Source organism: Diadema setosum, chromosome 20 (genome assembly GCF_964275005.1).
Source record: "Diadema setosum chromosome 20, eeDiaSeto1, whole genome shotgun sequence".
In the NCBI taxonomy this organism is placed as follows: domain Eukaryota; kingdom Metazoa; phylum Echinodermata; class Echinoidea; order Diadematoida; family Diadematidae; genus Diadema; species Diadema setosum.
Window position 1 is genome coordinate 34,972,918 of NC_092704.1, and position 13,282 is coordinate 34,986,199.

The window sequence follows — 13,282 nt, forward strand, 5'->3', positions numbered from 1 at the left end:
TGAGGGACGCCACATTTAATAAATTTGAAACTTGAGTTATTCTCGTTCAGAGATACATATTGTTTTCGGTTTTGCAGGTAACTCCTGAACCACTCCAAGGCCTTCCCCCTTATGCCATAATGTGACAATTTATGAAATAAAATGTCATGATTAATTGTATCGAAGGCCTTGGAGAAGTCCAGGAAGATACCAACAAGATGCGAATGATTATCTATTGTATGCGCGGCATTATCAATAAACTTCAATAGAGCGTGAATAGTGCTGTGTTTCCGACGAAACCCAAATTGAGAGTTTACAAAAACATTATGAGAGTTAAGAAAATTAATTGTTCTTTTAAATACTAATTTTCCTAAAATTTTAGATAAGGATGAAAGTAAAGAAATGGGTCTATAATTGCTGACATCAAGATCATCTCCTTTTTTAAATAAAGGGACAACCTTAGCAATTTTCATTTGATCAGGAAAAACGCCATATAACATAGATTTATTGAAAATATGTACAAGTGGGTCCACAATTGAAGATATAATACCCTTTAAAATGAAATTACTTATGTCATCATAACCCGCACTGCGTTTGTTATTCATTCCAGCAACAATATCCATTATTTCATGTTTCGTAGTTGGAACGAAAAAAAATAGAACTAGAATTAGATTCACCTAAAAAATGTGAAAAATGTGTATTAGACGGTGGTACTTCTTTCGCCAAATTCTCTCCAATCATTGAAAAATAAGAATTAAAAATATTTGCCATATCACCAGAATCTTCAAAAATTCTATCATCGAATCGAATTTTTGTAATACTTGATTTCTTTTTTGATACATTCATGGCCTGTTTCAATACCTTCCATGTATTCTTCATATCATGTTTATATTTTTCTAACTGAATCGCATAATATTTCCACTTTTCAAATCGTATAACTTTAGTTAAAACATTTTTATACGATGTATATTTCCTTTTTGACTCTTCAGTTTTTTTCATTTTATATTTATAATATAACCTATTTTTCCTATTCACAGAACGCAAAAGGGATTTAGAAATCCATGGAAGCTTAGGGGATGTTTTATAACTAACTAACTTATCTTTTATTTTAGGAATATATTCATCTAAATTTCTATTAATTATCTCTAAAAAATTATCACATGATACATTAACATCATCATTATCACAAACACCAGACCAATCAACTCTTTCTAAGCTAGCACCAAGGCTAGCTAAATTTTCTGGTGTGGCTCTTCGTCTAGTTGGAGGAACATGAAACTTATTAACCGCATGCTTAAGATTAAACCAAGCCATAACTGGGAAATGATCAGTCATATCGGATAAAATTATAGAAGAATCTAAAAATTGTAATAAATTACCAAAAATATTATCAAGGAGGGTGGCGGAATGATTTGTAACACGTGTGGGTTTCGAGATTAAAGGCAAAAATGAGGCTGATAAAAGTATTTCAAGAAACTCTTGTGACATGATATCATTTTTTATCAAATCAATATTAAAATCACCCATTACAAAAACATTTTTATTAACAAAAAGGGGACTCTTTAACACATTTGTAATATAATTCAAAAAATCATTAGGATTAGAACTAGGGGGTCTGTAAACAATACCAATTATAATATTCTTACTTTGTGGAACAGATATTTCCACAAATAAAGATTCTATAATATCATTCATTGAATTTAACTCATCGCAAACGTTGTAATCAAATTCATGAGACAAATAAAACGCTACCCCACCACCCGTCCTATTCAATCTATTATTAACTATTAAATTATAACCATTTATTGCATACGGTAAATTAATATCAGATGATAACCATGTCTCAGTTAAACCTATAACTGAAATTTGTTGTTTATTTTGATTATCTAATAATATCTGTAATTCATCAAAATGCTTATTGATACTCCTGACGTTTAAATGTAACATAGAAAAAATTTTTCCAGAAAAATTTTTCACGATACCTTTAAACTGATCAACTGTAACATACTTAGAAGAAATTTGGGCCGGATCATATTCAAAATCAAAATCATCATATAAATCTTGTGAAGACGAATTAACATTATTAATATATTAATTATCAATAAAAGCAGATGAATGTGAATTATTCCGACTTGATTCTGTAGGGGAGTGTCTAAACAAATCAAAGAGTTCATCATCATCAAGGGAATCAAATGCTAGGTTGGGTCTATTAGCCATAATGAAAAGCAGGATCTACATAACAGCATATCAATTGGTGAGGTTGCAAGAGAAAAGACATATTCTGGCATAAGTGAAGCACAAACAATTCCGAGTTCATGGAGAGTACAGCGAGTAGGCAAACACAATAAACAAAGAATTCTGACAACATAAACAATGAACATAGAACACATAAACAGACTTGAATAAGTGTATGAAAAAACATTAATTTTCAGCACAAAGCATAATATGTCTGCGTTGCAGGTCTCATAAATTAATCTTCTTGTTTTTCTACATGGGACATTGGCTATCCTCTTGACAAAATATGGATGTAATCAAGGTGTCGATAAAAATTGTTAATGGCAAACAGATATTGCAGAATGTTGGGGGTTTTTTTGAAATAAAAAATCAAGATACACATGAAAATGAGCTATAGCTTATCATGCTAAGTGGATGAGTAATAAACAGATTAAAGCTTTCACGCAATGAATCCATTTTGGGAGAAAAATATACAAAGAAAGTGTATATTATTTGTGTTGAACAAACGGAGCGACAATGTGGAGGCCACAAAGAAAAGAAAAATATATATATAAAATCACACATTATCAACTCAATATCAGAATAAGTTTACACATATTACACAGCACTGTTATTTCCAATAACAATTCAACAGTAAATCTATTCTGATCACTTTAAAAAAAAAAAAAAAAAAAAAAAAAAAAAAAAAAAACATGCAATACCCTCAGAGTACATCGTTAACCTGTACACCTGTTTTGCAGTCAATCACCTCACAAATGATTGTGCATACAGCCACGGTGCAAGTCATTGTGCATGACCGGACGGTCGCGCACAGAGTACAGTCGAAAAGGTAAGTGTGCCAGCACGGACGGACAGCAGTACAGGTGTGGTGAGGTAAATAAGAATTCCTTTCATAATCTGTAAATACATTTCATACTTGTGACGTTTGTAATAACTATTAACCTATGCATCAACTTACTATAACCTATCAATCATTTAAAAAAAAAAAACGTTTTAGATATAAATTCATCAGTATTCAAACCTATCATATCGAGTGGATGACTGGTAACAACTACAGACAATGTCATTCTCATCGTATTAATATAAGCTAAATATTGTATATGCTTAGAAAATACGAGGGAAAACATGAGGGAAAAAATGAAGAGCCTGTTTGCAAAAAACCGATAAGTCCACATTTGCCAAACGGAGATATTTGCGATTAAAGGTCAAGAAAAATAAAGAGAATAATAAGAAAATTTTTGCTTCTTTTGACCATAACTTCAAAAAAGTACCTTTATATGTAATGACCAAGATATCATTTAAAAAGTGATATTTTGTACTTTATGACAGAGACCGTACTTCAAAATCTTCAAAAATGGACCCATCGGTTTCTGCAAACAAGCTCCTCAAATGTACCAGTACAGACATCGAATATCGGGATATAGGCCAATATACATGTACCGATGGGTCTGTGTATTAAACAGTACCAGCCACCATTTATAATACCTATTCTTATCAATAAATTCCTAGATTACTTAATATTAACGTAGTCAAAGTAACGCCACTCTGAGCCTATTCCCTATTACACAGACGAGCGTAAAAAAGTACTCATACTGCATGGACAGTACATCACCTTTCGCCCGCACGTAATCATTCTGAAAAATACATGTTGTGTAACAGCAGGGATGGACGGTAACACCACCCTTTAACATGCGCGCACACCCACATAAAGTTACATGTTTAATAATTACGACTAAAATCTATAGGAGTGCCAAATGAAACAACTGATTTCTTAAAATTCTTCTTGTTTATCGGATTCATACATAAGATCCAGATGTAGGGCTATTACTATAAGCCTCGGGCCTTCCTCCCCATATCATGTTATTGCACTAATACTATGTGCAGTACGTGAATCACCGTCTTCATCTATGCATGTGAAAAAGAATTTTAAAAAATCTAAACAATTTGCGTTAGAGAAAAAAAAAAGCAAATGGTTTTATGACTTGTGGTCTCAGTACAGATTGTTGTGATAAGACTGTAAACCATGATGAGAAAGACGAAGTGTATAAACTGCTCTGGATGTCAATTTCAGTCTGCCAAAAAAAAAATAAAATAAAAATGATAAATATATATATATATATATATATATATTCGGCTGTTTTCCTAACAAAAATGTTTATATATAACACACCCCGCGCACAATCGTCTTGCCTTTTACATGCGAATATCTAGACTTATTACTCAAACACAAAAACAAAGACTGAAACGTTCAGAAGAAAAAAAAAACAAAAAACAAGGAGAATTATCTAACTGATCCATACTCACTCCCACCTCAGTTTGATAACTTTCCCCCAAATTGAGTGAGCTGCAGTTACCGGAGAGGGGATTTAGATCATAAAAGTACACGTATTCTTCTTGGGCGACTTAATTCATGCTGACAATCTATTCATCTAGTGCTTTATACTTACTGAAAAAAGGTTACCTTAAAACTGAAAATTCGAATATCAAAGGTAAGTCATGGTGCTTGGCTGTATGGCCGCGCACAGACAGTCTGAAAAGGTGAGTATGCCAGCACGGACGGACAATAGCACAGGTAAGTATATATGAAATGAATAAAAATTTATCTTATAATCTGTAAATATCTCTCATACGTGTTACTTTTATAATAACTGTAATCCTATATACCAGCTTATTATAACACATCATTAATTAAAAAATATAATTTACGTTTCAGTGATGGATTCATTAATACTCAAATTAGATTGTCCTGTCATATAAGATGGATGACTGGTAGCGACTACATCATTCCCGTCGTGTATATAAACATATTATTGTATATGCATATAGTAAATACAAAAGAATGTACCAATTCAGACATCGAACAGAGAAAACAGCGATGTAGGAGTCATGAATTCAATTCATGTCAAGCAATCACACAGCTGACTTGATCATTATCGGGACATAGGCCTTATACATGTACCGATGGGTCTGTATATTAAACAGTACTAGCCACCATTTGTAATAATATCTGAAGAGCCCGCTTGCAGAAACCGACGAGTCCACATTTGTCAAATGGAGATATTTGCGATTAAAGGTCAAGAAAACAAAGAGAATAATAAGAAAAATTTTGCTTCTTTTGACCATAACTTCAAAAATATACCTTTATATGTAGTGATCAATATATCATTTAACAGGTATTATTTTGTACATTATGACAGAGACCGTATTTCAAAATCTTCAAAATGGACCTATCGGTTTCTGCGAACAAACTCTTCATCTATTCTTCTCAATATATTCCGAGACTACCTGATACTAACGTAGTCAAAGTAACACTACTCTGAGCCAATACACTATTACACAGTCGAGCGTAAAACAGTACTTGTGTGTACTCATACTGCATGCACAGTATGCACCACCTTTCGCCCGCGCCAGTGCCGTATATTATACGGCACTGGCCCGCGCGTAATAATTCTGAAAAATACATGTTGTGTAACAGCACGGACGGACGGTAGCACCACCCTTTAACATGCGCGCACACCCACAAAGTTACATAAAATGATTACTACTGATGTTTGAGATCTATAAGAGTGCCCAATGAAACAACTGATTGCTTAAAATTCATATTTATCGGATTCATACATAAAATCCAGATCAAATATCATTAAAGATCCGTAAGCCCATTACTATAGGCCTCGGGCCTTCCTCCCATACTATGCAAATGTACTATGTGCAGTACATGAATCACATTCTACATCTGCATGTGTGCAAAAGAACTGTGAATATCCAGACAACAGCAAAGAGATGAGAGCAAATGAATGATAACTTGTGGTCTCAGTACAGATTGTTGCGATAAGAATGTACACAAGACCATGGTGAGAAAGTCAGACTTTTAGAAACTGCTCTGAAAATTATTTGCAATTTGCCAGCTAAAAAAAAAAAAAAGAATACTCGGCTGTTTTCCTAATAAAGTGTTTTTTTTTTTTTTTATGTATCACACATTGCACACAAGCGTCTTGCCTTTTCACTATAACACAGATTAAAGGATGGAGCGTCAAACAGTACTGATATTGAACAGTACGCCACCTTCCGTCCGCGCGTAATCATTCTGAAAAAAATACATGTTGTGTAACAGCACGGACGGACGGCAGCAACACTCTTTAACATGAGCGCACGCCCACATTAAAGTTACATAAAATGATTACGACTGAGATCTATTATAGGAGGCTGAGGGCCAAATGAAACAAGTGATTTCTTGAAATTTGTCTTACTTGTCGGATTCATACATAAAATTCAAATCAAATATAATTATACCTCAAAGTGAGCTTCTCAAATAGCTTTATTTCTCATTAATATCAAATGGAGAAGCATTTGTATAGCTTTCTTGATTGAGGACACAGTGTAAGTTTGATACAAGAACTAAAAAAAAAAATAAATAAATAAATAAATAAATTGCCATATATGCCAAATGAGCGTTGCACGTAATTTGTTACAAAAACAAAACAAAACAAAACAAAACAACCCAAATGGTTATTAGTCAATATCCATATATTCTTATCAGATTCATACGAATCATAGATATACAGCAATTATTTAGCACTTATCTTCATACATGTAGGTCGTCCTTCACTCAAAGTTGAAGGGGATGCCACCAGCCTGTCGCCATTTGCCGGAGTAAAACTTCAGTTTTGTTCCTTTGTTGTATAGATCCTGAACTTGTTTTGTCCACTTCTTTTTTTCCTCCAGGTCCGTTGGGGTGAGATCATCTGTGATGAAATACCTTTCATCCTTCAGGGTCTCGCGGGCACGGCGCATGATGTCGACCTTTTCTCTATACGAGAGAAGCTTCACTAGAATATGCCTGGGACGACCTTCGACTTTTTTCCCGTCACGATGGGCTCTCTCCACTTTCGTCTTCACCTTAAACTTGGAATGGAGGATCTCCTCCACTATGGTGACAGGATCTTCGCGTTCGCCTTGAGGAGCTTCCGGAATACCCACCAGCCTGATGTTGTTTCTTCTGGAGAACCTCTCGCTTTTGTTGTTGGCCGCTTTGTTTCTCTGAACTTCCAGTTGGAGCTCTGCTATTTCTTTTTCCATGGCTTCTAATTTGCTTTTCATGCCCTTTTGATTTTCCACCAGGTCGTCTACACGCTTCCGCTCAAATTCCAACGAAGCTCCAAGATTCAGCTCGAGCTGGTGCAGCTTATCCAGGAAGTTATCCACCGCACTGCTGATCATCCTCTCGAACCTCTCAGTTGCCTTCTGAAAATATTCTTCCATGTTCGATGAAATACCTTCTCTCTCCACCACAGGTTCCGCAACGGCCTGGCAAGAGGACTGGGAGGGTGACCGACTTTCGTAAGACGTGGTTGCAGGCGCCATATTGATGACGTCATCACCCTCAGCTTCTGCAACTGGTAGCGTGTCGCTGTTGTCTGGCGGCGTAGTGGCTGAGTTCACCGGGCTAGCAAGGCTTGCCCGGCTCGCGGACCGAGCATTCAAATTTGGCGGGCTGTTCCGTGCCGTAGCTGGTTGGGCCTTTCGAGCAGGTTGAAATGGTACATAAGTTTTCGGCCTCGTAGCAGCTAGTCGTTGAGGTCTTTTGCTCTGTTGTTGATCCATACTCGATCTACGATGAGTAATGAGTAAGATACTGCACAGATTGTTTGAAGAAAAATGGCCTTGGAGTCCCAAATCTGGAAAATTGTAGCCACTTTTGAGACGAGCAACAAAACGCGTGTTCGCTATTCCATAGCGCCCTCTAGGACATATCACAATAACTCAGCCTGATTATTAAAAAAAAGGAAAAAAACAACTAATTATCTGATATAAACTTTTGTAATAAATATTTTTTCAACTTTACTTTAAAATTTTTCACAGCACTGCATTGTTTTATATTTTCAGGTAACATATTCCATAATTCTGGTGCTCTGCATATGATATTAGAGTTTGTAAACGAGAACCTTCCGTATTGCACACGAAAATCATTTGCACTTCTTGTATTATAATTGTGAATTGACCTATTTTGCACAAACAAATTATCAAATAATTCTGGTAACCTATCATTAGTATATGAATGCATAAAACAAATTACTTGGTAATCATAAAGTAAAAATACTGGCAGTATATTCAATTCATGAAACAATGGCTTTGTATGGCTATCATATGAAGACTTTGAAATGATACGTACCGCTCTTTTCTGCAGTACTGCTAATCCATTTTGGAGGAACAAGCACACAAAATGCTGGCCTACAAACCTTTAAAGCCGATCCCTTAATGCTTGTAGCAACTTTAATCGCACATATACATTTTGTATACCATGCATAAATGCATGCGTTGACTAAAGTGGTATACATATTAATTCTGCTTCTTTTATTCTGTGTTGAGTGCCACCATACACATTACAAAACACGACTGAATGGTTGTCTGCCGCAAAACTTACTATCGGGTTACATCGTGTTGAATATACTCCCTGTAGAAACACACCCAACAAACTGCCGTTGAAAATTCCAATTAAAGACAGGCACAACTGCGGGAAAAAATAAATTCCAATTAAAGAATGGAACAACTGAGGAAAAAAGAGAGAGAAAGATGATGAAGATAATGATGATGATGATGACACAGATGATGATGATAATGATGATGATGATGATGATGATGATGATGATTAACAGCATTTGTATGGCTCCATAAGGGGAAAAGGGAAAGAGAGAGAGAGAGAGAGATGGGGGGGGGGGGTGGAGAGAAAGAAGAAAGCAAGCAACATAAGACAAACCGAAAAAATGTTCTTATTTACTTTCACGAAGTGATATCGTCTCTACAGCTAGTCACAAACCTCGTGGCACTCTTATTCCTCTGTGGTAATGTTGATCTCAAAGACAATGATTGTCACTTTATTTCATCATTTAACAGAGTATAGCTGCATGTCCTTTCCACTATTATCATATCTCAGTCGTGGGGGGGGGGGGAGGGGTATCATGTCATAGTGAACTGGGATTGGTAAGAAGTTTCCTAGAAGTTGGACGAGAGCACTATAAGTGCGGATTTGAATTTAGTGACAGCTATTGGAGGGCATTAGTACAACAGTATGTTGAAAGTCTTCCTACATACAATTACACACATACACACTCACACACACACGCATAAGTACATACATTATAAATATGTATTGCTAGATTGTGAATTTATTTTTTATTATATAGACCATTATTTTCATATAACTAGTGGTATTGATAAGAAGAATGGTACAAAAAGGAAAGTCTCTTTGTTATGATAATGTTGATCACTAGTTGCATGTCTTTTTTGTTTTGGTTGTTTGTTTGTTTGTTTGTTCGTTTGTTTGTTTTTTGTTTGTTTGTTTGTTTGTCTGATGTTTTTTGCTTTCCTTGTCTATCGTGTATAACCAATAAAGTTGAGATTGTCCGTCCTTACCGACAAGACTCCTCCTCCCAGCTGACTGGCCACGAATGCAGATCCAATTGACACCACGCCGAATAACAGAGCTGCAATAATAAAACGGGAAAAAAAAAATACGGACATACACTTCCATTTCCAAGATGGCAAATCCTAATGATCTTGCGTACGTTCGTGGATGCATATCTGGCCACATTATTTTCACCCCATCTTCTGCGGTGATAGCCTTTTGTCAAGGCCCTCTCGCTGTAATGGGCGAGCGAAGCGAGCCCAGCCGAGCGCGCCAGCGCGAGGGCCTTTTGAGATCTGCTTTACACATTATTATTCATGAACGTGAACCCTTCTGAATACTCATTTTAACGGGTTCCGGTCAACCAATGGAGTGGCGCGCTCCCCGCATCCTCAGCCTCGGTGTTGTCATGCCTGTTCGCATGCATCACTGACCGCCCGCGGAGGTCTGCCACAGAACTCTACACACTCTGTGTGTATAGAGTTCTGTGAGGTCTGCGGCGTGCACTGGCTCTATTCAAATCGGGTTCGAGCAGACAGACACGCTGATTGGTCGTCGACTTTTGCTCCCAAAATCGGGGAGCAAAAGTCGGTAATTCAAAGGGCTAACAAAAGGATGCGAAGCAGATCTCAAAAGGCCCTCGCGCAACCCCACTCAGCTGGGCTCTCTTTACCATACAGCGAGAGGGCCTTGACAAAAGGCTACTGCGGTGACGGCTGCCAAGGCATTGATTCCCGACGAAAGCGAACTGAAAAGAGGAGCAAAATTGCATTATATTATAATGTTGTCTATATCATATTCATACAAACACATAGTTATACACATACATGATATATTAGGTGTGTTTATGAGTGCAAGTTTTTATCAGACCCGTGTAAGCCCTATCTATTATTAGAAATCCATCGAATAGTGGGTGTCAAGACAAATATCAAATCTGTGATTTTAATCGAATTACTTATTTTCTTGATGAGAGAGAGAAAGAAGAGAGAGAATAAAGAAGAAGAAGAGGAAGAAGACAGTCGGAGAGAGAGGGGGTAGAGATAAAGACTGTGAGACAGACAGACAGACAGACAGACAGACGTAAAGATAAAAGGATTCCGATGTACTCACCTAATGGACGCGCTGACAACAGCGGAGAGAAAGAGTCCGGGTAGCCCGGGCGAATCGCCGAAGAGTTCCATTACGAGTAGGGGCATGATCTACAAGTATGCGGAAGACAGGTTTACATCATGGGCGTAAATCCCGGGGGGGATGGGGGGGATATATCCCCCCCTGAAATGGAGGAGGGGGGGATGGCCTGTACAATCATCCCCCCCTGAATTTTGAAGAAAAAAAAATGGAGGAAGCAGAAATGTGATTGTATCAATTTTGGCATATTGCATGACGTTTGTACGCCGGCCTTCAGACAGGTAACAGAGCTGAACAGTATTCTATCTTGTAGGAAATCGAATGCATAATTTTCTCAAGCGCTCGCTCGCTTCGCTCGCTCGCGGACATGGACATACACTGTAAGGTATGGCTCAGACGTTGACAACGTCAAATAGTGTAGGCCTACATGTACATGTAAACATGCTAAGACGAGAGTAACTTGGGACCATCTGCAAAATATGTACGAAAACAAACAAACAAACAAACAATAACAAAACTATATTGCCATAATAATTATTGAACCCCCTCCATTTCCTGAATCATTCATGAGGAACGACAGTGACTGATAATTCAGTCAAGATACATCTATGGGTATACCCAGGGAAGATCAGGGGCGTCGAAAATATCTCGGGGGGGGGGGGGCAAAGGGCATTTGCCCCGCCCCTACGAAAGTGTTTAGGCAGGCAAATCATTTATCCCCCAAGCAATTTCCGAGATGAGGACAAATTTCGAACTTTCTTAATGGAATTATTGTCCAAATACCGCCAGAACTATGCACCAATTCGTTGAATTGCAATCATAAACATGCAAAAGCTCCGCTATACTGGATCACTTTCGATAAGTACACTGTTGAGATTGACGTATATTTCCCTAATTTGTCAACGAGTGTGCAGCATATCTTTCACTTAACAAAAGGTCCCTCATATGCAGAGGCGTCGATGGGGGGGGGGATGGTTCCCCCATAAAAGTGGGACAAACCAAATCGCAAAAATATAGCTTAAAACGGCAGTTTTTGGGGTGTAAAATGTCAAAATTTTAAAGCTCGCTCGCTCCGCTCGCTCGCATTTAAGCACTAAGCCATTCCCCTGATGTTGCTACCAGTGATTGACAGCAGTTGCGCCCGGTGCGCCCCCCCCCCCCCTAATCTCCAAAGCAAAAAAATATAGCTACAAATGGCAGTTTGGGGGACTGTAAGATGTCAAAATTTTTCAAGCTCGCTCGCTTCGCACACTCGCATTTAATCATTATGCCATTCTCATGATGTTGCTGCCATAAATTGCCAGCAGTTTTCGCCCGGTGCTCCCCCTTAATTTCCAAAGCTAAAAATAAAGCTACAAACGGCAGTTTTGGGACTGTAATAAGTCGAAATTTTGAAGCTCGCTCGCTCCGCTCGCTCGGATTTAATCATGATGCCATTCTCCTGATGTTGCTGCCAGTAGTTGCCAGCAGTTTTCGCCCGGTGTGCCTCCCCTTAATTTCCAAAGCGAAAAAATACAGCTACAAACGACATTTTCTGGGATTGCACAATGTCAAAATTTTAAGGCTTGCTTGCTCCGCTCGCTTGCATTTAATCGCCATGGCATTCTCCTGATGTTGCTGCCAGTGATTGACAGCAGTTGTGCCCGGTGCGTCCCCTTTAATTTCCAAAGCGAAAAATATAGCTACAAATGGCAGTTTTGGGGACTGGAAGATGTCAAAATTTTCAAGCTCGCTCGCTTCGCACACTCGCATTTAATCATTATGCCATTCTCATGATGTTGCTTCCAGTAATTGCCAGCAGTTTTCGCCCGGTGCTCCCCCCTTAACCTCCACAGCGAAAAACATAGCTACAAACGGCAGTTTTGGGACTGTAAGATGTCAAAATTTTGAAGCTCGCTTCACTCACTCGCATTTATTCATTATACCATTCTCCTGATGTTGCTGCCAGTAATTGCCAGCAGTTTTCGCCCGGTGCTCCCCCCCCCCCTTAATTTCCAAAGCGAAAAATATAGCTACAAACGGCAGTTTTGGGACAGTAATAAGTCAAAATTTTGAAGCTCGCTCGCTTCGCCCGCTCGCATTTAATCATTATGCCATTCTCCTGATGTTGCTGCCAGTTATTGCCAGCAGTTTTCGCCCGGTGCTCCCCCCTTAATTTCCAAAGCGAAAAATATAGCTTCAAACGGCAGTTTTGGGACTGTAATAAGTCAAAGTTTTGAAGCTCGCTCGCTTCGCTCGCTCGCATTTAATCATTATGCCATTCTCCTGATGTTGCTGCCAGTAATTGTCAGCAGTTTTCGCCCGGTGCTCCCCCTTAATTTCCAAAGCGACAAAATACAGCCACAAACGACAGTTTGGGGGACTGTAAAATGTCAAAGTTTTGAAGCTCGCTCGCTTCGCTCGCTCGCATTTAATCATTATGCCATTCTCCTGATGTTGCTGCCAGTAATTGTCAGCAGTTTTCGCCCGGTGCTCCCCCTTAATTTCCAAAGCGACAAAATACAGCCACAAACGACAGTTTGGGGGACTGTAAAATGT

At 38.2% G+C, this 13,282-nt stretch overlaps 2 protein-coding genes across 2 annotated transcripts in view; both read right to left on the minus strand.

The window, feature by feature from the left end:
• Positions 1-13,282, minus strand: part of LOC140243639 (sodium-coupled monocarboxylate transporter 1-like) — a 28,132-nt gene that overhangs the window by 2,470 nt on the left and 12,380 nt on the right. The window contains exons 9-13 of the mRNA XM_072323304.1: positions 10,727-10,815; positions 10,334-10,364; positions 9,760-9,832; positions 9,625-9,704; positions 8,636-8,722 (exon numbers count right to left, since the gene is read on the minus strand). Of these exons, the coding sequence (XP_072179405.1) occupies positions 8,636-8,722; positions 9,625-9,704; positions 9,760-9,832; positions 10,334-10,364; positions 10,727-10,815 (360 nt within the window). The remainder of the gene's footprint in view (positions 1-8,635; positions 8,723-9,624; positions 9,705-9,759; positions 9,833-10,333; positions 10,365-10,726; positions 10,816-13,282) is intronic.
• Positions 6,817-7,815, minus strand: LOC140243971 (uncharacterized). Its single transcript, XM_072323633.1, has one exon. It carries the CDS (start codon positions 7,813-7,815, stop codon positions 6,817-6,819), a length of 999 nt encoding a protein of 332 aa, XP_072179734.1.